The sequence below is a fragment of the Corvus moneduloides genome, chromosome 22 (assembly GCF_009650955.1).
Source record: "Corvus moneduloides isolate bCorMon1 chromosome 22, bCorMon1.pri, whole genome shotgun sequence".
NCBI classification, from domain to species: domain Eukaryota; kingdom Metazoa; phylum Chordata; class Aves; order Passeriformes; family Corvidae; genus Corvus; species Corvus moneduloides.
Genome location: NC_045497.1, coordinates 4,029,097 through 4,056,455, shown reverse-complemented (window position 1 = coordinate 4,056,455; position 27,359 = coordinate 4,029,097). Strand labels below are relative to the sequence as shown.

Here is a 27,359-nt window from a genome sequence, read left to right as displayed (position 1 = left end):
TTTTTGTGGTGAATTTATCGTTCAATAAACCCAAAAGAACAGCAGCATTTGACACCGGAGCTCTTTGTGCCAGTGCCAAGCGCTGTGGGAGGAGCTGGGGCTGGATCTGCACCTCGCTCAGACTGTTCATAGCAGAACTGATGTTGTGGCTCCATTCTCCACTGCAGGCCAAGGAGGGGATGGACCTTCCACTAGGATTCCTTTTCCTATGAAGTTTTACACTAGGCATGTAAAGCAAATTCCCAGCAGGACAGGTGCAGGAAGTGCAAAAGCATGAGATGCGCAAAATTTGACTGATTATGTTTCAGAAAGTCATTAAATATCTGTATGGGGGCACTGTAAAACCAGACAGACACAGGCGTCTGTGCTGGTCAACAGTGGTTGAAAGACTCTGAGATGCTTGGCTGAACCAACCTGACAAGGTCCTTGGACTCCAAAACACTCAAGACACCAGTGCTGTGTCTTGAAAACAGCAAAATCCCTACAGAAAGTGGCTGAAGTCTAAGTTATAGAGAGGAATAAACACCAGTGTTCTGCATTCAGAAATAAAGGCTGCGATTACAGAGCTGTTGACGCCAGCTTTTGAAGAGTGCCACAAACAAAGATAACTGAAGAATGGTGAAAATCCCAGCAGCCTCCTCCCTCCCTTCTCCAGCAGAAAGCGCCTGTGATGGCTCAACTGAGTTATAGATAGTGATTGTCATGACAGCTCAGCAGAAGAGCAGTGGTGTGTGTGCCGTCGCTCTGGCCAGGCAGCACCAGGTACCGTGGGGATGACTGGGAGCAGCCATTCCCTCCTGCCATACGACAACAAGAACAATAGGAAGACACATCGAATTCAACAGACTTATTTTGTCCTGGTTACATTACTGGGAAATCTACCTTCCTGGGAAGAAGAGATTTTACAGCGACTTAGACTGATAAAAACTTCAACCTCTATTTTACTCTGTCATGCTTTCTTTGCTGCCCATGGCCAATACCCAGAGTGAGCCAGCAGACAGTCGTACGATACACGCCCCACGGCAGCACGAGGAGCAGAGGCAAAGCTGACATTTAATGGAAAAAAATGTACGGTGATAAAAATTGTGCACTTTTTCCTTGACACAGAAAATGATCCCCTTAGGAACAACGCCTGTTCAGAAGCAAAAGCCATTTAGGTTGGTCCTTCTCCTCTGGCTTTTGCCCCTTCACTAATATGCTAATGAAGACCATTGAATGATCTCACAGAGGACTAAGGCTGTGGTCCCTACACACCATTTCCACGGCCTCAGAGGTGAGCACAGCATTTGAAAGTGCACACCATGAATTTGGGGCTGCTTTTAACAACCTTTACTGCCTTTCACTAAGGGTAGTGCACCATGTATATATATTCATGGGTCTAAGAGCCACTTTCCCATCCATTGGTCTGACCCGAGACATCACCATGGGTGTGGCAAGAGGGATGCAGTGATGCATCCGAGGTGGGATGCAGGTGGCAGGATGCAGGCGGCAGCTGCGGGAGGTGACAGGGACGGAGAGTCTTCACATCACTGAGGCAGTGCGAGACAGAAGAGGCATCACAGCTTCATTAACCCAGGGCAGCGCAGACGTCAGTGACAGTTGAGGCAGCCAGTTGATAGAAAGGGAGTAGAGACTCCTTCAGAAATGAAAGATTATTTTGAGAATAAAAGCAACCAGGGTAATAAGCAAGATGCTTACAGAGGCAGAGGAGAGAAAGAAGAGCATTCAAACCTGCAGGCACCTGGGAAGTGATTTATCCAAAACACTTACAAAAGTGTTCCTTAACAGAAAAAATACAGAGGGTAACTCACTGCAGGCCAAAACACTGCGTATTAAAGGAAGAAATATCCCACATTACAAAGAGAGACTTCAGCCTTGGCAGCATCTGCTCCAAGTTGTCTACTGCCCACGCCAGAACGAACTCCAGATCTCTAAACTCAAATTGTAATTTGCTGCATTACAGAATTCCCAACTCAAGCCCCAATTGTAACTCTCCAGTGAGGGTGAAATTCCAGCCAACAGTATAATACATTCACCGACACCTGCAGACCTAAGAATTGACCAGGGAGGATGTGGATGAGCTCAGCAGAATCGCTGCATTGCTCCTGGCAAGGCTCAGTGTCCTACACTGGGAAAGAGCTTCACTACTGCAAGGTGCATAATTTAATAAACCATTAACTCAAACCTGAGGTGAAGTAAATTCAGCGTATTATATATTTCAAAATAGCATTAGAATTCAATTTAAGTGTCACCAAAAGCCTAATCCTCAGTATACAGAGCATATTAATAAGTGTCTTGGAGCCCGTGGTTTGATTTCATTTCCAGCTGAGTTGTGCTGCCGCATGGCTGCGATCCCTGCCGCGAGGATGTCTCGGTGACAGCATCACTGGCCTGAACCAGAGCAGAATCACAGGGATGACAGTCCCGCTCTGTGGGGCCGTCCTGGGAGAACACGGGGGTGGGCACTGGAGCAAAAGTAATCCTGCTTCCAGTCATGTCACTTCTTGGTGTCCCTGCTGAGATGCTGATGTTCCCCAGTGACAGCAGGCCTCTTGCAGGGTCCCCAGGAGCCCCTGACCCAATTGTGCTGTCGGGTCCCTTTGCAACCACAGGGGCAAAACCCATTTTAGGTACGGCAGGGGCTCCTGTTCAAGCTGAGCTGCTGGATAAGGCACAAAAAGCCACTCTGTGGCTGCCCCCCGGCCGTGCCATGGCGCATGGCAGGGCTGCAGCCCCCGAGAAGGGACAGAGCCAATGCTTTCCCTCCCCCAGGTCAGGCATCCAGGGCAAATGGGGCATCATTTCCACCAAGAGCCAAAAGCACAAAACCTGCTCTCCCTTTCTGTGGGAGTTGGACATGTTTTGGCCTTTTCTCCGTCACCCCTGCCAGAACTTCTCTCGATCAGCAACCCAGGCACATCCCCCAGCAGTTTGGGAAATGCATCTCTTCTATAAATGACAACAGATTATTTAAGCAACAACTAAAGCACTCTGACTGCTTTTTAGTTTGCTCACATTAACATCAGTCTCATACATCTAGGGAATGAATCCGGGATTTTCTTTAAAATGGTGGAGAGCGGTACAAAAATAGAAGCCTGCTTGTCTAAAATAAAGTTATGTGTTTGAAAGGGTTGGAAATTGTTTTTTAATCACAGGCGTCTTTCTTCTGGAATATAATCCACCATCTATACATTCTGCTCTTCCACCCAATTTCTCAGGAAAATGCAGCAAGTGTGTTAATAAATAATTTATAAAAACATTACAAAAGATAAAGCACTCCTGCTAAAATGTTTCTAGCCTTTGACACATCAGTTCATTTGTAATCCTCTTTGCCTCCCCTTCACTGGAACATCAGCAGAGGGTTCATGCTGCTGCTCTCGCAGCCCCACTTCACCCACCCTGCAGAATCTCTGGTTCATAGGGATCCAGGCAGATACAGGGCACAGTCCAGCCCAAGCCACAGCTCTATGTTATCTACTGTAGATTTCTGTCATGGAAAATGTTTTTCACAGAAACAACATCCTGATTTATTTTCACAGTCTCACGTGTGAGGATGGCTGCAAATGCAGGCGGCTGTCCCAACAAACAGGGCTCCAGGGTTTGTCCTTTCTCCAGCAGCACACAGGCTGTGCTCTCTGTGACACTCACAGGGTGACTGGGAGCACATGCACAGGACACTTTGCTTCTCTTACATGTTTGCTCTGAAATTCACTTTCAGGAGTCAGTATGTTAGACACGTGACCAAATAAAAAAAAGTCAAAATAATGAAACTGGACAATTAGTACAAAAGAGTTCACAGAACCCCTGGAATTTCAGTTGGACTGAGCAATAGTTTTCACACAGCTCCACCGATTCCATGAGTATTTCAGATCTTTAATGAACCCTGAAAAACATGATGGGAAGTCTTGAGACACAGCTGTTCCAGTGACTGCAAGGCAGCAGAGACACAGCAACGAGTACAGTGCCTTCAGAAGAGCTGTTGAGAAGATGAAAGGAGGGAAAGAAGAGAGCATCCTTTAGAGAGATCAAGTCAAAGGCATCTTAAGGAAGCACAAAAAGGGCATCCACAACTTCCTCATCCTCTGAAAATGCTTGTACATCGTGAAGCCCAATGACGACACGAGAGGACTGACTGCTGCATCCTGCCAACGTCTGATACCAACAGCACCTCTGCTGCTGCAGCTCAGAGCTACATCAACACAGAAGACAATTTTGCTCTCCTGGAACTGGTGTTTGCTCCCCCCACACTTACTGTCTCCTCTCCAGCACAGCTCCACATGCATGCAGGGCACTGGGAACAGGAACTGAGGCAGCTAAAGCACAGCTGCTGCACAAGTCTGCTCTGTGAACACCCACCTGTATCCTGAGCATGCTTGGGACGCAAAGCCACACTGGTGATAGTTTGGCACCACTCTACTGGACTTCTACACCACTTGATTTCATCACATGGGTTAAAACTCACTTTGGGAAAACGTGCCAGCACAGCAGCAACAGTTTATAATCCCGTTAGCAAAAATGCACAGGCTCCTTGTGCCGGGGCCTCACTCGCACCCCACCCCCCAACATACAGGACCCAGCTAAGTGCCCATGTGCAGCACAGCATCCTCTGTGCTTTATTGCCCAGCCACTTTTATTTCACCCAAATGAAAAATAAAAACCCATTACTAAGCAAAAGTCTTGAGAATTTTTATGAGATTGTAATGCTTCCAATTTATGTTGAAAAAGCCCCAAATCCTCAAGCTGTCTGTCGCTGCTCCAGCCAGGGACACAGGAGATGCTGCTGACGCAGCGGAGCACAAGCGATCAGAGAGGGAAATGCTACTCTGATGGGGTGCTATCAAAAAGAAATGGGAAGGGTTTCCCCTTGTTTAGGACATAATGGAAAACCGAGGCAAAAAAATACAGAACAAACACTAAATTTCTGCAGGACAGTGACAGATGTCATGTAAAATGTTTTAAATGATTTTTTAGGTCTCGATATTTTCTGCCCACAGCTTTCAGACAAGATGTATTTTAGGAAGGGAACACTCAGGGGACATCAAGCATCAGTGCAGACATTCATAGTAACAAACTGCTGAATATTCAAGTGTATCAGAAGGAAGAATTCGGGAAAAAGCAGAGTAAAGAGAATATTGCCAAAACCTTTGACATTCCATCAGTGCTTACACATACTCTGCAAGGCACGGCTGGTGCACACAGACCCGCAGGAACGGTAATTAAAGACCACTGCCCAAATACTGCCCACCACCAGTGCCCCCACAGCATCTCCCACTTGCTCCTTCCGTGACAGACATCCTGCCTGGATATTACACCTGGCATGACTGCTGATGTCCCTGACCTTCCCCTGCCATCTCCTACCCCACAGGAAAGCATTCCACGATTGCCATGGCTGCTGGGAGCATCCTGTGAGTGTGTGAGCAATAAAGATGAAATGCACTTTTCCCGCAGGCTCCCAGAGAACTGGATTATCACATTTCAGCAATTATTGCAAACACTGGATTTACAACAGGGCTCTGTGGGGCTCTGGTGTGTCCCCGTGCCTGCCTAGCTCAGCCTGCATCCCACTCTGCTTCCTTAGCTCACCTGCCAGAACAGTGCCACTGACACTCTTCTGCACCAATTCTGAATTATTCAGTGAGCAGTTAATGCATGTGCAATGTGAAACAGCCCTCTGCTGACAGACCTCTCTCCAAGGCTTGTTAGTCTTAATTTGTTCGACTGGCCAAGAGGTCTAAATTTACAAGTTTTTAGCATGATCCTATAGCATGATCCTATAGTTTATGTACTTCTTAATTAAGAAAAAGGGCAACACTTTTTAAAAATGTATTGCCTCCCATCCCCATAGCACCTGAACACCCGTACTAAAGAAGACATCAGCACCTGCTATAGGCAGGGTGGGACACGATGAGCATCCAACGAGCTCAGCATCTCCAGCTGCACAGCACCGGAGTGGGAGTGAGCAAGGGGCCCATCGCTGCCGATGGGTGAAGGCAAAGCCTGCCTCCATAACCCTGGCAAGCCACAGCCCATCCGGAAGCCTGGCAGCCAGATTAATTTTCAGTTCCTGGGGTGCCAATTTCCAGTGCACAGAAGGAACATTGCATTTTCCTGCTCAGCTGTGCCAATGTTTGAATTTCATCCGTGTCTGAGAATCCACATTTCCCCTCCATTAGTCAGTATGAGTACAAACAGGGGGTTTTCTTCTTTTTCCATTGACACAAAATCTGGTACTATGCTGAAGGTCTAACAGGGGCAGCCTGAGTCCTGCCAGTGACAAACCAATGCACTCAGGGTCACAGCTGCACCAAAGCCTCTGCAGGAGGCTGGGATCTGCCACCACCCACATTCCAAAAAAGGTTTCAGCAGCTCTGCTCCACGCTCAGTGAACTGTGGACAGCCAGGGCTCTGCATCTTCTCAGAAGTGAACAGATAATGCAAAACAACAAAAACTGAAGTACTGCTGAGGAGTCCTCCCCAGCAACCTGTGAAGAGGCCACCCGGGTCCTCATCCCCATCTTCTCTGCCTGTCACTCACAGCATAATCTCGTATTTCTAGAGATCAGAAAATCAAAAGAAAAATATGAGAACCAAACATAGGAAACCACCACCTTGGGCATGCTTCCTTCACTCAGGCCCAAGAGTGAGTGTCCAAGGCAGCATCCATGGAAGGGGCTGCCAGCACCCAGGGCTGGACCATCTCCGGCAGGAACACACCAATGCTAGCTTGACAATTGCAACACCTATTACAAACATGAAAGGTCTTTGGCCTAATGCAGCATTTAAAATCCATTATCAAGAAAGCCTGGAATGTCTCAAAAATGTGAAACCCCTTCAGAAGAGAGAGGAGGTGCAGGCCCCATGCAGCAGACCCCAGCCACAGCCACCACCACCATGGTCTCTGCTGACAGCACAAGAACTTCTAACAGAGATCCAGAAAACCGCATTGTGCAGCTCCAGCTGACTGGTTCTCATTTCTCATCCCTCTGACCGGTCTGCAGGGAGCAGGCACATCATGTCAATCACAAATGACAACACAAAGTTGTTTAAGTAAGAAATCAGATGCCACCATATAATTAACGGCTATGGCACCGTGTAAATGCATGAGAAAGGCTGTGAGTCCCTGTGGCTGCTTTGAGTCCTGGCCTTTATGCCGCAAAGGCAAGGCGGAAAAGATCAAGAAAAATTGCACGGGGAATTTTAATGGATATCTAACCTGACAATAGGATTTGGAGGAGGATCATCCCATAAAACATGGGTGGCATTGCAGAGTAATTGTATTTACTCCCCTTTGAGCAGAGACTCACAGACAGAGCACCGCCTGTCCCAGGAAGGTGCTGAATGCCTCCCCAGAACAGGGAAAGTCACCCATGTGGCTCTGTGAACTATAAAGCCAAACATGTTGCTGGAGGTTAATGTTACACATTGCCCTGGCTGTACCTACTTTTCAATATCAAACTCATTTACCACGGCTGTTGAAATGAAAGCTTCCGAAGGAGATACACAAAACACCTTCTCTCTCTCTCTGGTGTCACTGCTCCTGAATTCACCATGGAGCTGAACACAAACACTGCGCAGACGACAGAAAATATTCTTGGCCAGCTCCTTTCTGCCAACTGCATAACCTTGAGCGCATGACTGAAGGATGCCCGTTTATGCCTGGGAGATGCTGCCATGAATCACAGACCCCTCCTCCTCCCACAGCGAAGGCACAGCATGTCCTTGTTGAGGAATACCAGTCTACCACAGCCACAGTGAGACGTCCTGCAGCACATTTTATATAAATAGGCTTCTAAGAAATGTACTTCTCATCCACTCCTCTTGATAAGAAGTGATTACCAGAGCAAAGAAAAGGACTAAACATCGATGCACATCCTGTGAACGTGATGGGGCCAGACCTTGGGGAACAGCTCAGAGATCCTACAGTGCTGCAGTGCAACCCATCAGGGAGATGCCAGCTAAGTGCCATAGCAGCCAGGGCCAGCAACACGTCTAGAGAGCACATCACAACAAGAAAAAGTAACACAAAGCTCACAAATGGAGAGAAGTGACCTATGGGGGCAGGAGCTCTCAAGGGGGACAAGCACAGCCTGGGCAGCCCGTAAGAGAACAGGATCGATGCAGTCACGCTGCGTTTTCAGAGGAGCCACAATTCTCTGTGAGGTGCAGTGCTGCTCCCACCACTGCAGCCAAGCGTCTCCTCTTTCCTTGCACACAACATTTATATGCCGTGGATGCAAATGGAGCTGAGAGCACACAGATATCACAGAGGAGGGGGACATCTGGTGCATGTCCGCAGTGTGGGCACCATCCTCTGTGGGTTGTGAGGGGTCAGTCCTGCCCCAGTGACAGCAGCAGTGTCTCCTTTTTTAATATGGAAGTTGGAATTGCAAAACCAGGGAGAAACAGGAATTATTTTCCATTTGCTTCTAGAAACAGATGTCACTTTCCTCAAACTTGTTTGTTTTCAGGACCATGGGAGTTTAATCTTTGAAACAATATTATTACAATATGTGTCAAGTGCTATTTCCTAACAAAAGAAAACAAATTGCTTCCACTTTGTACACCATGGTAACCAGTCAAGAATGTGAACAGCTCCTCAAAGGTGGGGTCAGCAAACACCCCCCCCCGGGCAAACTCCCACACTTGGTCCTGCGAACACCCCCGCAGCCCCGGGGGAGCTGCCCAAACCCTGTGTAAATAAGAGGAAAACTTAGCTTGACTCCTCCTGGGACTTTGCTGTTCCCACAACAGCCAGAAGAAAAATCATTGGGTGACTCCAAAATACTCCCTGGAAACTAAACATCTCACCGGAGGAAAGCAGATCCACTGCAGGGCCAGCTCCAAAGTTCACCCCAAATTCAAACACAGCCCCAGGGTTCTCCTCGAAGTCAAGCACAGCCCAGGGCTGATCTCTCTCCCACACCATGGCATGCCTGTGCAGCATTCACGCTCCTGCCTTGCTTCAGGATGGAACAACACGACCAGAAACCTCCAGAAAGTCTCACTTGAGCCAATTCCATGTTTAGGAAATGTCTGAGCTGGCATCAGCTCTGTATTGCTACAGAAAATATATAATCTGTCCAAACAGAGACATACAACTAAAAAGACCCATTTTGCCTTCACAGGCAAACAAAATCCCCCAGGCAGTAAAACATGGAACGCTGATCCCCCCGGCAGCAGCTGAATGTGGCCACAGCGGCTCCACCAGGTGACCCCAGAGAGAGAACTCATTGTCATCCTACCTGCAGAAGCCAGTAGCACCTTCTGTGAAACGTGGGGATGATGGAGGAATGGACGTAGCAGCCATACAGGCACTGGGGACACAGAAAGAGAGAAAGCAGAGTCAGGTTAGTGGAGGAACCATCCCAAGAGGCTGCACTGGGGATGGGGCATCAGCGCGTGACCCACGAATGAGGACATTGTTCTGCTGTTGGTCTGGGGCTGGTGACACACAACACAGCACTGTGGCACCCCAGTGTAGCACTGTAAGCATTGCTACAGGTCACAGAACCCCCTCCCTAACAGCCCCGGCTATGCTACCTTCACCCAAGGGTGGCCACCCTGGATTGGCCAGAGCAAACAGGGGCTCCCATGGTGCTCAGCACCCCGACACAGACAGAGCTGGTCTGGGGGCTGCCTTCGAATCTTTGCTCCACTGTGTTTTTATTTTCTGGCAAATACAACACGTTCATCTCTTTTTCCATGGTTTATCTCCTGGGTATTTCAACTGAAAATGTTGTGTTTGTAAACTGAAAAAACTGCTGTCAGGTATTTTAGACAGCAAAATACAGTTTGTTTCTTTTCTTCTTCTTTTTTTTTTTTCCTAATGAATTCTGCTTCTCTGATTAACTGAAATCAGCAAGACCGAGAAAATCTTTCTTCAGGAAAAACACTGCATTTCCAGTATGTTAAAACTTTTTGGTTGGAAACCAAGCCCAGTGCCAACCCAAACACACAAAACTGGTTTTAATTGCAAAGATTCCGAGTGCAGAGGGGTGCCCGTGCTGCTGGACATGCGCATTTGGTGAGCACATGGGAGGCTGCGGCAGTCTCCCCTCCCCAGGATCACTGCTCACAAGGTCGGCCTGAATTAAACAGGATTTAAGGACTGGCTGCTATCACCGAGTTATTTTTAAAACACAAATGACAAAGATTAATAATGTTTTTAAAATGTGTCAAGGGTACATTCTACACACTGAAATGCAGGGAGGAAAAATAGAGGAGGAAAAAAGCCCTGCAGAAATAATCCAAAGAAAAGCTTAACATTTAAATCCCTCCCCAGGGTTGGGGAACAGCCGCCCTGACAGTGACTCCTGGCACATGGCACATGGCACCAAGGGCTGCACAGAAAAGTCTGCAGCGTTCAGTTCTGCTGACTCAGAGCTGGTCCCCCCACTCCAGAAAGCATTTTGGGAGGTGCAGCATCTCCCAGTCCAACCTGCTTCCCAATGAGGATGGGAAAGCTGATCTGGAGCCACTGGAGCAGCCTTCAGAGCAGCCAGGGACATCCATAGCACCTTGTGAGATATGCATCAATCTATTTCAGCACCCCCCGACTTGCCTCCCGCCCCAATTTGCAGTGGAGTCGATCGAAACTTCACCCTGATTAAAACAAACCCCAGCACTGGGCTCTGTGCAGCTTATGGTGCACAGCAGGCAGGAGCGCTGCCCTCCCTCTCCAGAGCTGTCTCGCAGATAATTCTAGAGCTGTCAATAATGAATCACACAAAAGCCTCCCACCTCCATGAAACTGGTTCTCGACATTTCAGCAAACTGTTAAAAAAATCGTAACAGTTCACAGAATTCAAAAAGCACACAGAACACAGAAGGGATTTCTTAAATTTTTCTTTTTTTTTTTTTTTTTTCCCCCATGCTGGCAGAACATGGGAATCGGACTCTGGATGGATGTTTTGAGGCTGGATGTCCTAACTTGGACAGCTGGGATGAAGAGGACCCACATACTGAGCAAGCTCCTGGCCTTGGAGAGATGGCAGAGACTGTCCCCACGGGCACTGAGAGGTACCACAGCAGCACAGAAACACTGCAGGGGTGAAACAGACCCTGGGAGCCCAGCACGTGGAGTGCAGGCAAAATGAGTGATGACAGCAATAAAAACTACATTAATTTTTGGATAAAAAGAAAAAGTTGATATAAATAGAAACCTAGGAAATCTGTGTGTCATTGTTTTGGAGGATTTTCAAGATTAATGGGTTAAGCACTGTGGATGACACAAAATCTGCAGCCTGATGGCTCAGCACATGGGGCTGTGGGGAGGGGGGGTGTAGGATGTTCCTATACTTGGATCTGCTGACCCCTGCCTCTGGCCCCGGGATGGCCCAGGGCTGCCGAGCACCTGGCCGGCTCAACACCTCCCTGAAACTAATGAGGAGAGTGGAATTACCACCCTGCCTGGCCAGAGCAGACAGGTAACCAGGGCAAGAGTAATGCCTTTAGCTAAAGCAGTCTTTAAAATGAATTCTTGCTCAAAACAGGCAAAGGGAGTTTCATTGGCTGGGTTTTCTTTTATTTTTCTAATTATTTTTTTAGTGGGAAGGTAAAAGCTGCGGAGGCCTGTGTGTCTGTGGAGATGTTAATGCCAGGCTGGGCACTCAGCCAATGCATTAAGTGAAATCGAATTCCTGAAACCAGCTTTAATCAGCAGATTTTTAAGGTTAGAATGACTCTCTCCTCTGCAAGGCTTGCCAAGGTTAATTCTGTCCTGAGCAGGCTGAATTAATGGGCTGGACAGGGGAGAACATTTTTTTTCATGATTCTCTTTTAAGTTTACAAAACCTCCAGGAGAAGAGAAAAGGCACTTCTGAGCTGTCTGAGGAGAAACGCCACCTCAGCAGCTCATTGACTGCTGTGTGGAGAACACGGAGGGGGCCAGCATCAGCCTGACCCCAGAGGAGCCCCGGGCGGCACTGGCCGAGGGACACCAGGCTGTGGGGATGCTCTGACCTGCTGCTGGGTGCCCATGGTGGTGGCCCTGTGGTCCCATTCCTATCAAGGAGTGCGCCCTTGGCCCTGGAGATGACCCTGTGTGTGTGGCCAAGGATGTCCTGAGCACAGACCGTGTCCTGCCGCCGTGGGGGATCCCTCCTGCACAGCTCCCTGGGATGAGACCCCTACACCTGCCCCAGGAGCCAGCTGCAGGCACCTTCTGTGCAGCCCCCACACTGGTGCTGGAGGGTCCAGCCCTGCCAGCTCTGCTGCAGCTCATCCCTTTACAATTCCAGGGGTAATTAAAGAGAAAAGCCTTCTCTGGGCAGCAGGGGAGAGTGTGCAATTACAGCTGCCTGCCCTGCCATTTGTATGCAGTGCACATCTGGCATTACCAAACTTCTGAAAACTGGGGGAAGGGAGGGGGAATATAAAATCAAATTATTAGTGGATTTTTTTTATCCTGAGCTCCTTAAAGTGATTGTGGCTTATTTAAAAATAATGCAATAACGCTGAGGTGTTCTTCCTTAACAAGCATACCTTGGGAATGGAAACAAGAAAGCAGGAGAATCAAAAATTCAAGATAGGGTTGGACAGGCTTTGAAATTCTTCTCCCCAGTGAGTTACACGAGTGGATATTTAAAAAAACCTAAAAACCGCCTAGATTTTGTTCAGATTTTCACACTGAATTCCCAATTCCCTTAATAAGAAGCTAAATCAATCTTTAGAGAACAAATCACGTAAGACCTATGGCTGTACATTATTAAAATATACTTGAGTAATTTTCTGGTGGTAAGGCTTCAACTTCCAACACCCTGGCAGCCTCTGGACACCAGGAGCAGGATCTGTGCAGGTTATTGGGGGAAAAGGACCGTGCCCTCTGCTCTTGGCTCTGTAGTGGTGTTGGGCAATGTGCTCAGCCCAGCAGCTGATCAGCTCCCTGGTACATCCCTGTGCTGCTGGGATCTCCCTCTGTAATTACTGACCATTTCAGAGCTTCCCCACCAATATCCATGAGGGAGCAGCACAGTGCTGGCAGTAGCAGCACTGCTGCCATGGATCAAACCTCCATAGGAAGCCAAAAGAGGCGTTGGCTTCACTCCTCTCATCATCCAGATGACAGGGCACAGGTCTCCTGAAGCAGTGGCTGTATCTGAGCCCAACCACGCTCGGCTCTCACACTCGCCTGCTGTAATCAGCACGCGCTGGGAAGGAGCAGCGGCCGTGCAGCACATATGGCTTCACAGGCATGGAAGGGAAACTGGAAAAGCAGCCTGTAAGTGCTCAGATGAGCATCCTTCAATGCAGCAACCTCTGTTTTGGTGATACAGTCAGAATGCAATTATAAGCCCTACTCTCCCATCCCTATCATGATATATAGAATCATTCTGTGATTTTATCACAGACATTTCCATAATCTGTTTTTACAGGTACCACTGCTATCCCATTCTTTTCACCAACTTTTCCATATCCAGCAGAGACGCTACCCAATCTTCCCGAAACCTATTCTTCTGGATGTCATACAAATCATGACCAGAGGAATTTGTCAGCTATTTGCAGTGATACATTTGTTTACATGTAGGAGCGATTGTCTATCTGTTTCTGTAACCAGCACCCACAAAAATCTCTGCTGATCTCTTGAGAGGGCAAAGCCCAGCTAGAAAAGCGAGGCAGCTGAAAACTGGGCTTCTTGGCCACCAAATTAGCAACCACTGGGGAAACCCCTCATGTTTTGTGTGTCACCTCTCTTCTCAAACAGACCAGAAGTGAGCGCCTTCTGAGACTGGGTTATCTTGCAAGAGATAATCCTTCCTTCAGGACAGGGATGCTGAAGCCAAAGCCACATTCCAAATCCATTCAAACGTCAGATGAGGCTCGTCCCTGTCAGCTGCGGGAGCTGCGGGAGCTGGGAGACAGCGGCGGCTCCCGCCCACTCCATTAATCAGGATTCAGCGAGAAAAGCCAATGTGCTGCTATAAACCCCCTGACTCGATGCCAGCACCACGCGCAGGGAGCCACGTGCCATCAATCTTCCCTTGTCCTCCCGCAGCAGCGAGACGCAGCCGGGGGGGACTGACGGGGGCTCGGCAGGCGGGCGGAGCAGCAGCCCTGTGGCAACTCTCGGAGGGCACAGCAAGGCACAGGCACGCTGAGCAGACAGGGAGGCGACAAGAGATCTCAACATTTCCCCATGCAGACTGGCCCCAGTTCAGCTTCTTAAAACACTAAACAGGGAGGGGAAACCACGTCTGAACCCTGGGGAATCCCAGGGCCAGTAGGCTGCCGCAAGAGCTCTTATTTTGACTTAAGAATTGTCATAATATACGAAGGCATCCAAAATTTCCCATTACTGCTGCAAATCAAAAGTAAAACGCTGCTAAACGTGTTTTCTCACTCATCTTGGAGAAACACAGATATTAGACAGGTTTGGATTTTCCTCTGACGTTCATAAATAGCAACTTTGATTCAGCACAGCACAAAACCACGTGCTCAGATCTCAGCCTGGGCTGAGCTGCGCTGCTGGCAAGGTTCGCCTTTTATCGATGTCGACACAACTTAAGCAATTGCTTACGGTTTGCCAGGTTGGGCAAGGAGTCCCTGGTACTGACAGCAGATTCCAAAACACTTCTTAACACTTCTAGGCAGCTGCAAAACCCAGAGAACCTGACCCTTCACTTTTCAGCTGTGGCATCACAGCGCTGTGCAGCCCCGGGCACTGCCCACTGCGCAGGCACTCAGCCTGGTGCAGGGATTTTGGGTTTAGTCCTGTCAGCTCTTTTGCTGACACATTTCAAACCCCCCATATGCCCTCAATGCCACTGGCAGCCATACCCAGATGATAGTTCCTGGACCGAGCCCAGAGCTCTCATGTGATGGCTGATCAAGGGAGGAGAGGTTACACAGCCTGTGCATTGCAGGACTTTGTCACTTCTGGTGGCTTTTGTTAACAAATATTGTTCTGTTTACCTCGGGACTCGCTAGAAAGCAATTTTTGAAATGTTCGATATTTAATGAAATATTTAAATGTTTAATGGGTTCTTTTTCAAACCCTGTTTTCCCTCTGTGGGATTCTGAAATCTCTGCAAGGATTGCAAGGTTTTAACTTTCTCACTGTTAGAAATGAATCCTCTAATGACATTGGCTTAACGGCAGAAATCGGTGTACATGGGGACTGATGCTTCCACAGGCAGCAACACCCACTGCCCGGCCCACTGCAGGATCATTGGTATGCATCCCCACACCCCCACTGCAGCGCCTGCCTCTTCATAAATGCATATTTCTTTATTAATACGGGGATACTTTAATCTCAGTCTAATTTTACCTTTAGGGAAGCTCTATCCCAAGACTGCCAAGAGCTCAGACCCTCCAGATGCAGTGGTGTGATTTGTATTCAAAGCAGCAGGTCTATCTGTCAACATGTTTGTCTCCCTTCTCTGCCAGCTCTTATTTATAATCCCATTCAGATTAATGAATGACAGTAGTTCTCATCACAAGAAATTTGATTAATCAATTTAAGTGCTTAATCACCCTGGCCTGGGTGAAAAGCGTACTGGAGGGATGCTGTCTGGATAGGGGCAAAGTTGTGAGATGTAGGAGGAAAACATCATCACTTTCCCTTGGGAACAACTCGAGCCAGGAGTGTGCACTGGATCCTTGACGGGATTACGAGCTTTCCAAGAGCTCAACATTTCCTTAGGGCCAGCAGTCATGGCCAATTAGTAATGAAATATCCTTTTCAACCCACCTCCTTATCTGACACAAAAGGCTTCACACTATCCACCTCACTCCCTGCTACTCGTGTTGCTCAAACTGAACCCAAAAACTGTCAATCATAAAACCCCCTGCAGGGTGATGACCAGGATAACACACCTGGGCATCCCGCAGCATCCCACTCCCCATTACTCCTGCCCATCGCTTTTCTGTACCTCAAAGACTCTCACAGCCTGGCTGTGTCACCAGCTTGAATACTCCAGAATAATCTCCAGAGTTTTCTGGAGACCTGGGAGATATTTCGTGTGACTGATAGGAGCAAAATCACTGATTTGTACTAGAGAGGCCACACAATGTGAGCACTGCCTGTAGGCGCTCTTGCAGATACTGTGAATGACACGATAAACCCAAAAAAACCTGGAAACTCAGCTCCAAGCAGGCTGTGCTCAGCCAGGTATGCAAGATACGGGAATTTTCACTGGGAAGGATTCCCACATTCACCTCCCCTACCTATACTCAGAGGGACTCGGAGGCAGATGACCTGTTTGGACCTGGGCACAAACAGGGCAGCACGAGCTCTGCGGACAGACCGCCTGATGACACCTGTGTGCAAGGGATCACTGAGAGCAGATCTGGGTGACACATGCTCCACATGAGAGCCAGGCTCCCATACCTTCAGATAAGGGAAGAGCATTCCCAACATCCCTGATGTGAGTGGGCAGTTAGTAAGGGGGAAAGTGGTACAAGAGGCTGCTCCAACTCCACAGGCCCGTGTTCTAAACCAGCACTGCCTGGGTGGTTCTCCAGTGGGATACAACCAACCTACAGGACACCACCAACCCCCGCAGCCTCCACAGCCTGTGCCACCCATGCCACCCCTGTGCAAGGGCTCCCTGACTGTCACCACACGGTGAGAAGAACCGTGAGCTAGAAAATCGTGAAGCATATTAATGTCACACTGAAATATGACACAATCCACAGAAGTACTTTATATTTATTCTCTTTTAGAAATGTTAGAAAGACGATATAATGAGAACACTGCAAACAAGTCAAGCGTTTTCCTCCTAATCTGGCAATAAAAATGTCAAAGAAATGCCTAAAATCCTAATAGGAGAACAAAAAAATAATGGGTTGGGCTATAACAAGGATTTAGCTGCAACTTTACTTGAAGGCTTTAATCATGTCTCCTACAACATCAATGGAAAATCAGATACAAAGCTGCATGAACCATTAATGTCTGTGTTGGTTGCCTCAGCTGCTGGGGGGCTGAGACTGAACGGATCAGGCAGAGGCTAATGAAGATAGGTTGAGGTCAAAATACCTTTGTATCTGGGGAAGCTTTGCACACAAAAAACACACTGAGCTGGTCTTGGTGGAGACTTGATTAAGGTAGCAGATACTGTGATAAGAGCAGCACCACATCTCCAGCCCAGCTGCCTCCACGATGGTCATCACAGGGAGGCTGCACCCAAGTGGGAAATCTGGTTATTATCCGTCTGATTCTCTTTTTTGGGAAAGAAAAAAGACCATCACAGCATGGGGGAACCAGACAAAATGTGACAGTGCCCTGGGGAAATGCAGGCTGAGATGGTAGTTTTGCAGACACAAGACAGAAACAAGCCACATCTGGAACGATCCCACAGCGTGCAGGGCATGAGCACATCGCGCGAGGGACGTTTGTCTGACGTGTTCACTGTCTGTCTGACACGGGCAAATAAGGACAAGTCTAACAAATCCAACTTATAGGAAATATATAAATATCTAAGAGAACTTTTGGGAGCTATTAATTATACACGCAGTTTTATCTTGGATTAATTTTGTGCTGGAATGGACAAGAAGCCTTTGCTGGGATCTTTTTTTGGCAACCTCCCTTGGGCAAAATCAGCCCTGAAGCTATCTGCAGACATCCCACACTGCAAAGGGCTCAGGTTCTGGGTCCTGTTCTCTTTGTTCCACTTGCTTACAATTAAGAGCAGTAGGTGCTGCAGTGAGTGACTCCATCCCATGTCCATCCCTCATTTCAGGCTCTTTGCAAAGGTGACACAGTTCCATTGCAGCTCCACACAGCCTGAGCGGAGAGCACAGGGCTGTGGAGTGGCTGGATGCTCCAGACAGGGAGCTGCCAGTGGAAGCTGATACTCCCTTTCCATTTCAGGAGGCCATTTAAGGTCTTCAGCAGCTCCTGAATTCTGAAAATTGAATCGAAGTGCATAGAAAACTCAGAAGGACCTGACTTTCAAGCCTCCTTCCAGAGAATCCCTTTATTAAAAAGCATTTACACAACCTAAAACAAATTATTATGTATGCAAGTACTAAATCTTCCCATTCTGATTTAAAATCCTTACAGCTTCACTAGTGCTCACAAGCAGTGACAGGAGCTACAGTAAGCAGGCATTTAAGAATGTCTTTCTGGACAAGCTGTTGTAGATACTAAGTTTATACTGCTTACAACCAACTTATCAATATTTCATTCCTGTCCCAAAAACCCAAACAGAAAAGCATTAATTTCTCAAGATTACTGCACCAAAATTTACTGAAGTTCACTACCAGCAAACAGCTGAGTGTTTCTGACGTTCAATAAGCAGTGAAAAGGTCAACTTTTACTTGCATTAATTTTTTATCAGAGAAGGGAAATCTAGTTTTCATGACAGATAATGAACATTGGAAGAGGTCTGCTATGGCAGGATACACAAAATCGGGGGGTACTCCACATATGAGCAGTTGTGGAACCTCAGAGCCCTTCCTGGTGCCTACCTGAGGTGACATTATCACTGGGATTTACCTGAAGTGACATTATCGCTGGGACTTCGCCTTCTGAAGAGCCCTTCAGGGCTATTTAACAGTTATGTGACTTGGACAGCTGAGGAAGGAAAATACAACTCTAAACACAAAAGCAAATATCTCCCATATGCCCTGAGACATTCTGGAGGGTAAAAGCAGAGATGGCAAGCTAAGAGCAAATTTTCTTCTTGTAAAATAATAGTGATTTCTATCACTGGCATTCAAGTACAGCTGTCCAAAGAGGATCTGTCTACACGTTGCCAACAACATTTGCATTCTTTCAGGAATGGGACTAGGAGGCGGTGGCATCATGGACCTTGGGTTTGGACCATCCCACTCCTCCTGCCTTTTGGGTCACTCCACCTGGGGCAGAAAGGCTACAGGCTGCCCTGCCAAGAGCTGTTCCTGCACTCATCTGTGTGGACTGTCCTCCAAGAGACAACTGGAGTCCTGCCATGTACAGGACACCAGGCACCACCTGGCCCCGAGACCTTTGACTCCACCGTGCCAGGACCCTGTACCTGCTCCTGCACCTCCTCAGCTGCAACCACAGCGCCCGGACACCACTGCAAAGGTGCAGCCCCTGGGGACATCACCTGCCACGTCTCCTGCACACAAATTGACCCAAAGGGATTTACCTTCACTTTCACTGACTTGTCACCAGCATTCAATAACAGACGGCGGGGCTTTGCTCATTAATTAGATGCAAGGCTTCACACAAACGAATCTTAGTGGCACTTCACACGTCCCCCTACAACCTTTGGTACTCTTTAGCTAAGAGGCTGAAAATGCTCACAAAGGACATGAGTGGAATTGCAGGTTCTTTAGCGGTTGATGAGGGTTGAAAAGTCTCCCACATCTGCATCACTGGAGGTCACCCAGGCCTCGCTGCATGGAGAGTGATGGTGGCAGCAGGGCAGTGCCCGGCTCCAGCACAGCCTCCTCCAACTCTACCCCAGCTGCAGGGTCCCACCATGCCACAGCCTCTGGTGGCAGCACACAGAGAAGGGGACGTGGCAGCACTGACAAATGAAAGTCAAGTGATTAGCTGGCAGGTTCAACAGTTTTGCTTCTAAAGTGCTTTCTGCATATTTTCTCAATAAAAGCAAGACAGCGCTGATGAGCTATATGACAAAACAGAACGCTGAATCATTTTTAGTACATCACCTCTTCTCATGCAGAGGGAATCTTCCGTCTTCCCCATCACAGCCAATTAGAGCATTCACAACATTTCTTCAAGGCTGACAGTGATTGGAAAAGATCATGAGACTCATAAGAGAGAATTCCACACTTTATGTCATTAGATCTGTTCTCTCCATCCTCCTGGTTTCCGGGTGTTTTACTGGCAATGGCAGAGGAGCATTTTGCTCAACCCAAACAATTTTTTCCTTGACAGCGAGTACAAAGTGTAGCTTTGCTGATGTCAACAGAAAAGTTGGTTTTCCCTCAAAGCAGCAGGGGCATGTCTGGGGTGTGGAACCGTGGCTCTGAGCCCTGTCCCTCCTCCTGTAGAAAACAGCATCCTGGAAATTCTCTGTCCTTCCACAGAGAAGGACACAGCTGGCTCAGGAAAGAGAACTGCTGGAGAATGGTGCTGAGCAAGAACTGAAATGTTATTTGAACATGAAATGACTGACTATTTCAGCTTTTTTCAAGACTGAAATGGTGAAATGCCATCCCTTGAAAGGAGTCCCCTCTTATAAAACCTGGACCCATACATGGGAACTTGAAACACTTTCCAAAATGGTTCACTGGCTGAATCCAGCTAAAAAAGGAGATCAGTGCTCTCACGGGTAACTCGCAGTATCCACAGGTTCACAGTGCTGACAGATCACAAGAAGATTCACAGCGACACGTGTCAATTTAAACAGTGTTTGTTTCATTTTTGCAAGCAGAAGTTTTTCAGCATTTGGAAGAAAGGTGCGGACAGATACTCGTGCTTGTTCATTGCCAAGTGAAAATGCTTTGCTGAGACTGAGCACTGGCTGCAGCACAAAACTGAACAGCAAGAGTCACTGAAACCAAGTTCAAGATTGAAGGAAAAGCAGAAGAAAACACAAAATTCTGGGCTGCTTGCTTCCCAACCTCCCACTGACACCACAAAACTGTCATTAGAAATGAGTCCCATGGGCAGGCAGAAATCTGTTCCCTCGGCCACACAATCCATCATCTCTATCCAATATGCTGCCTGTAGGTTTACAAATCACAAGGAATTTACCAAGTGGCTTTCATAAGGAAAAGTGGACAATAAATCATCATCACACCAAAGCCACTCATGTAACACACAGCTTCATTTTCATGCCGAATTTCATAATTGGTAACCGTAAAAAAACACAAAACCAACAAAACTTCCTCATCTGGGCAGTCTTCAAAAATAATGATACAGTATTAAGGATGGACATTAATTCAATTATTCACCTGTTCCTTCTTCTCTAATTCCATGCTGAACCTGAAAGGGCGGGAACTTGGCCCTCACCAGAGCCAAGGCTGCACTTTGACCTAAAGAGCTTTTGAAAACAACTGGTTTTACTTGCATTAAGCTCAAGGATCTGAAGGACAGGAACAGTCCCTCTGGACCTCCTGCCACTGCTGTGCAGTGGCTGCAGCACCTCCTCAAACTTTTGATAAATCCTCCCCTGAAATGGCAATTAACACCTTTTGCAGGTCACCCCACAAGATTAATTTTCCAAGCACAGATTAATGAAAACGCAGGCAGAAGTGTTTAGAAAATATTTTCCCTATTAATCTTCATCAGCAGCAGATTACCAGCAGGGCGGCTAATGAAGACATCGGCTCGTTAAGGTGAGAGCAGGCAGGGAGGACAGGGCTGTTCTCCCAGGCACCATGAGCAGCTCTGTCACCACATGTCCCACTACACTGCAAATTCCACAGAGCAATGACTCAGGCTGCCCCAAAACACTGACTGGGTCCTACCCATGTGCTGAAGGGCAGCTCAGAGGAGGGAACTGCCCAAGAACCGCAATCGTTACGAACCCCCACAATCAACAGCTTCCAAGTTCCACAACAGGGGCACAGATAAACACATTTAAAAACCTTCAGTCCCTCCAAATCCACCAACAGCAAATGCTACTTCTGGCTGAAAGTTTACCCTTAGGACTGGGAGGCTCCTTTTCTACAGAACTTTTCTCTGCCACACACAAATCTCAAAGGGATGATTAACTGAATTGGATAAAGAGTCTGAAACTAACACAAAGACTATCCTGCAGAGCAAATCTGCCCCTGAAAGGAGCCCATGGTCACTGCAGAGCTCATGAATGATGGCTCTGGAAAGAGGATTGAGTGCACCTACCTTCCTGAAGCTGGACTTTTTGACTCCCAGAACCCCTGTATTTCCCCAAATTAACAGAGAATGTTTCATGTTTCTTTCTCTAACAACTGTGTCTCCTGCAGTTCAAGCAAACAACAGTCTCTTTCCTCATTATATTTTCTTTTACAGCATTAACCCTCTTTTAAATGGAAAAATGCAATTCTGCCCTTATTTTTCCAAGCTCATCGGTGGCAATGTTGCATTTTGATGCAATCTAGCTTAGAGCCTGGTCTGGGTTCAGGAGGAGTAAACGTGTCCCTTTACGTGCCTTGCCTCAGGGAAGGGAGCTCGCTCCTCCCTGGCTCACTACAGAATCAATCAAACCTGCACTTAATGGAAGGATGGGAAGGCAGTGGGAGGAGAAGCCGAAACCACATCCCCTGTCCTTTGTCAGCAGCACAAAGCTGCGCACTCCCTACCCTTCAAAGCTCCTTGCAGGCGGGTGCTGAACCACTGCTGAGGCGCTGCGGGTGCTTCCTCCCAGCAGCTCACTCATCCTCCTCCTCTGCCGCCCGCACAGCCTTCGGACCCGCACCGAGGGCTCGTGCCAGCTCAGAACTGAAATAAACAGGACGACAGCTGAACGTAACGTTAGCAAAGGTGACCTTCAAACCTTTTTGGTGTTTAAATTCAGTGCGCACCTCTCACAAATTAGCCATTACCTGTTTAATATGAGGGATGCCACTTCACCATGGCAGCGCAGGCTTTATAAAATTAAAATATCGTCGCTCTATGTCAAGGTTTGCTTGCAAGTCTAGTTTGTAATAAAAAGGTGTATCTCTAATGACGTCAAGGAAAAGAGAGGGATGGACCCGGGCTAAGGCTGGATCTGACCGTGACTGTCAAGACACCAACTCACCTCTCCCTTGCAGAGTAGGGGAGGCCCAGTAAGTATAAAGTTTAATGCTACCCTGTTTAATGATATTTTCACTTCAACCGAACTGTAAAATTAACTGAGAACTTACATTAAAAAAGACTTTTATTTTATGCTGATCATTAACTAAGGAGGTTTCACACTTGAGATCTGTTATATTAAAGGGGACTGAAATTGCTTGTATCAATTACTTTATTCTAAGTGGACAGACTTCTCGCGAAATATTGGAACTGTTTTGTGACTGTAGAGGAGAAAACGGCCAAATCCCGCGTGGGAAGGGATCTCTGATCTGTGGCTGCTGCCCATGCTGCATGGGGCAGCACTCACCTCCCCGTGTCAGGGGAGCTGCTGCAGACTCCAGGCTCAGCACATGGCATGGTCCCTACGTGACCTTTGGTGGACCACAGGTCTTATTTTCTGCCACTGAAACAATCTTCTTCAGGTTCTACTACCTAAAGCAAAGGAAGGTGTACTCCACTGGAGCCTGGTAACTTTGCTGTTTACATTGGCAGTAAATACATCTACCATGAGTGCAGTTCAAACAATAACAAACTAACGAGCTCAGAGGAACCATCCTCAGCATCACCCAGATACTGAGCGAGTGGACACGTACAAAGAACTAAGGAAAAAACTGGTTAAGCAGAAAAGCAGCAAGAGCATGAGCAACTGGCAAGATGCATAGCCCCAAGCGAGTTCTGCACCAAACTGGCTGCTCCAGCGAGCGAGAGTGAAACACAGCCCCTAAAAACTGATGCACTTCTCTAATGATCTTGCAGTGGAGTCTCTGATACAGCTCGGTGCTGCTACAGGTATGCAATTAATTACAGACCAGCTGTAATGCACTTTGCAAATGAAAATTCTATTAAAATGTGATTATTAATTCTACAGAAACGTAATTATTAATTCCATTACTATTACTGCCAACGGCACAAACCCAGGTTTGAAACTCCCCTCAGGTAACTTTAAAGACACACAATAAATGGTGCAAGGAAACAGAGTATTTGAAGGGTCCTCAGGCCACTAAAACTTACCAAGCGCAATACAACCCACCCAAAGACCTGTGCTTGCACAACAGCATAGGCAGCTTTAGGAAAGCGCTTTTTTTCTGCAGGTTATGTGTTTTGTTGTGATCATCCTCATCATCCTCTTTCCCCTTAACATACAAAAAGAGGCATTTTCAGTTGCAGAAGGTGCTGACTTTGCAAGATCGGGCTTTCCAGTGGAGTACGTGTTATCCCCCGTTTATACAACTGCAGAGTGTTTATTTAAACACGAGCCAAAGCTCAGCTGTGTGAGGGGGACGAGCACATGGCAGCGCGAGCCATCCAGCTCCACTGCTGGCACCCACAAGCAGAACTGCTCTTTGTCATACACCCACAGCCAGGGAGGCTCCACGAAGCCAAGCCCTAAATTTAGAAATCATCATCCCAAAGCTGTACGTGAAACGGTTCATCACGATGAGAACAGCAGCATGTGAAATGGAGTCGTTTGGAGAATAATGCAGACAGGTATTTGCACAGCACGGTGGTGTTTGGAGTCTCAAGAGTACAGATTGTGTCACTTCAGAATGGGGTGGGGCTTTTCCAGGGTCCTATGATGACTCTGCCACAAGGCTTAACCTCAAATAACATTTCAGCCCATCCTAACACACAACAGAAATCTAATTATGTTCTGGAGAGGAGGAAAAAAAAAAAAAAGTAGGAAGAAAAATGACCTCTCCTGCCCAGAGCAGCCCTGCTGTGGCATTCAGCAGCACCAACGACTCCTGGCCACCGAGCCCAGCACTCCCACGTGTGAACACCATGGGCACCCTCAGTGATGGGTTCCTGCCTGCTTCTGTCCTCATGAGCCCTGCAGCTGGCACCTGACTCCGGTGAGAAGGCTTGGACAAAGACTCAAGACTCCAAGACAAACAGGGACCATCTTGAATGTGCATTTACCTGCAGCCACTCTTGCTCTGGTCATTCCTGAGCCAAAGCCAGCCCTCACTTTATATGATTTTCACCTCCCCACTTTATTTCTTTGACATTTGTAGATGGAACAACTGCATCACTTCTCAGCCCTGGTTTTGCCAGATTAAACAAGCTTTTTATTTCTGCTCATATAACAGCCCATTTTCCTGATCCGACCTGTCGTTTTCTGTTCTGCTCTGCACCGATGTCCCCTGAACACTGCCCTCCTCCATTGTATAGAGTTGTAAATGACACAGTGCCACCTTGCTCATGGCCCCATCATGCCCCACTGCTGCTGCTATTCCCTCTGAATCGCCCAAAGGATTGCACATGCAGTAAGAGCCATTCCTTAGCACATGCTGTCTGAGGCTAAGGAACTGCAACTAACATTCAGCAGTGTGTGCAAGCCACCCTAAATCGACAGATGAGACGTCCATTTTAGCTGCTCCAATGTGCAAAGTATTGGTAAACACAGAAATTTAACTGAGTGTGGCCTTACCTGGCCTGCAAGCAGGACCTCCCCAGGCTGGGCAGCGGGAAATTAGAACACACCTCTGAGAATAAAAGTGATGTAAAACCTAATCTCTCTCTTTCTCATCGCTGTATTCCCAGTCACAAGCTACGTGTTCATTATCTTCCATTAACGTATTGTGTCCTCTTCCTTAACTAATAAAACGTTTATCTCCAAGGAAATTCTGCAGAAAAGGCTGAATTTGCATATACATAATAGACATGTCAAAATGTAAGATGCGAGGACTCGGTATTCCAGCTCAGAGTATTATACATGATTTGTATTAGTTTCCCTGAATTCCAGAACAACTCCACTGAATCCCATCCCCGCCAGTGGCACTGCAGGACCAACTGCAGATCTGTTGCATTTACTGAGGGTACAACGCTGAGCAGGAACTGCACATTTGGGCTACATGTGTTTTGGGGCAATCACTCCCATAATCTAAATACAGCTGCTTAATTGGGCTCTTCACGGGGGAAAAGCAAGGTGACAGTGAAGCATTAGGTGGGATAAAATCTGAAAAATTAACAGTAGGGAACTCGTGTTTCCCAAAGAGGAGGGAAGGTCTGGAGACAGGAGCACCACAAGAACTGGAGCACTGGTGGAACTGGCTGCCCCACACCACCTCACATCACTGCCTTAACCACCACTGCAATGGCTCTGGGAGTCAGAGAGTCCCAAAGGAGAGGAATCTTTGCAGATAATGATCCACCACAATGGCTTTCTGTCAGAGCCAGAACAACCTGGAATGCTAAAGGTGAACTTCAATTACAAATCTGCTGTGCATTTTGCTCCAGACCGTGATAAAAACTTCTTTCCCTGCCAACAACAAAGTCTACCATGAATTCTCTTTTTTTTTGAAAACTATTTTTGAAAGCCCACTTAGCAAGCTGATGTGCTCCAGGGGATAGGGAAGGCAGTGCCATATGCACGGTGAAATACTGGGAGGCAGAGCTTAGGATATTGACATTATAAAACCCAAGCAGCAATGGGAAATAGTATTTTTACAAAGGTTACAAGCAGGAATGCAAGGCCTAAGGGCAATTTTCCAGATGCTGCTCAGTAACACGGTATTGCACATTCCCTCTTTTCCTACCAGTGAGGCAAGGAGAGCCATACTGACCAGAGCTGTGATGCTCACCAGGCTCCCTGGCCACACTGGTCAGGGTCCTGTCACCAAGAGCAGGCACATCCTTCCTGCCCTGGAAGGAAGCTTGGAAACAAGCTCCCAGGTGACAATCCCCCAGCACCAGGAGCATCATCCCAGCCCCACAGCTGAGCCATACTCCAGTACATTCCCCCCACACCAATGGCTCCTGCACTTCAGCTGCTGTCATCTCTGCATCCATAAATCAACTTTATGGAATGCACCAGTTCAGGAGCAGTGCAATAAAATACACCTGTATTATTGGAATATCAACTATGTTTGCAAAGAAACAGGTTTTTTTCCATGAGCTCCCCAGCCACCTCCCCCAGTTCTGCAGAGCTGAGCACAGAACAGGACAGAGGTGACTCTGCCCAGCACGGAGAGGTTGTTCACAGGCCCCCAGCCAGCTCCTCACACCCTGTGCTGTTCTGGGCATCAGCACTATGGGGGGCAAACTGTGCATGGGTAATTAATTTACCCATGGTAAAATCCTGGGTAACAGACTTCTCACCATCCATATTTAAAAAAAACCCCCAAACTATTTCAAGTAGTCAGGCAAACATCACCCAGATGGCAAGTTTGCTGTATCTTTGCTGAAAAATACTATGCAGCCAACAAACCCATATGGCCAACCAGAGGAGCCACATAAAGATAACGATATGCCTATACAGGCAAAATGTTAATGAATTAGGCCCAAAGTACATAAAAATCTGCTACCTGGTCCATTACACCTGTTTATGAAATCAATGCTTGTATTTGCCTTAACATTTAGTAGTTCATAAACACGGGATGGGCAGGCAGGGTCAATGCAAGGGTGTTGGCAAGAGGCCATCTCTGCAACCCACTCTGCTTCCCACACCCCAGTCTTTGCCCCCTTTCAGCTGGAAATGGGGTCTCACAGTCTTCAAACTCCCCTGAAGGGGAAAGGGATAAGACATACAAGCAGATGGTCTATAAATAAGATTCTGGAAAAATCTCTCAATGCCTGTGGATTTATCTCCTTTAAGAAGGTCAGCCCGCTCGCTGGAGGGTTATTAAGCTCTCTGCCACGTACGTGCAGCAGTAAAAGAGATGCAGAAAGGGCTGCATCGCCTGAACCACTGACTCAAACG

The 27,359-nt window shown here is 47.5% G+C and overlaps 1 protein-coding gene across 10 annotated transcripts in view; it reads right to left on the bottom strand.

Moving 5' to 3' along the window:
- Window positions 1–27,359, bottom strand: part of CAMTA1 (calmodulin binding transcription activator 1) — a 235,320-nt gene that overhangs the window by 100,187 nt on the left and 107,774 nt on the right. For all 10 annotated transcript variants that reach the window (XM_032131753.1, XM_032131752.1, XM_032131756.1 and 7 more), the window contains one exon: window positions 9,243–9,314. In XM_032131753.1, the coding sequence (XP_031987644.1) occupies window positions 9,243–9,314 (72 nt within the window). The remainder of the gene's footprint in view (window positions 1–9,242; window positions 9,315–27,359) is intronic.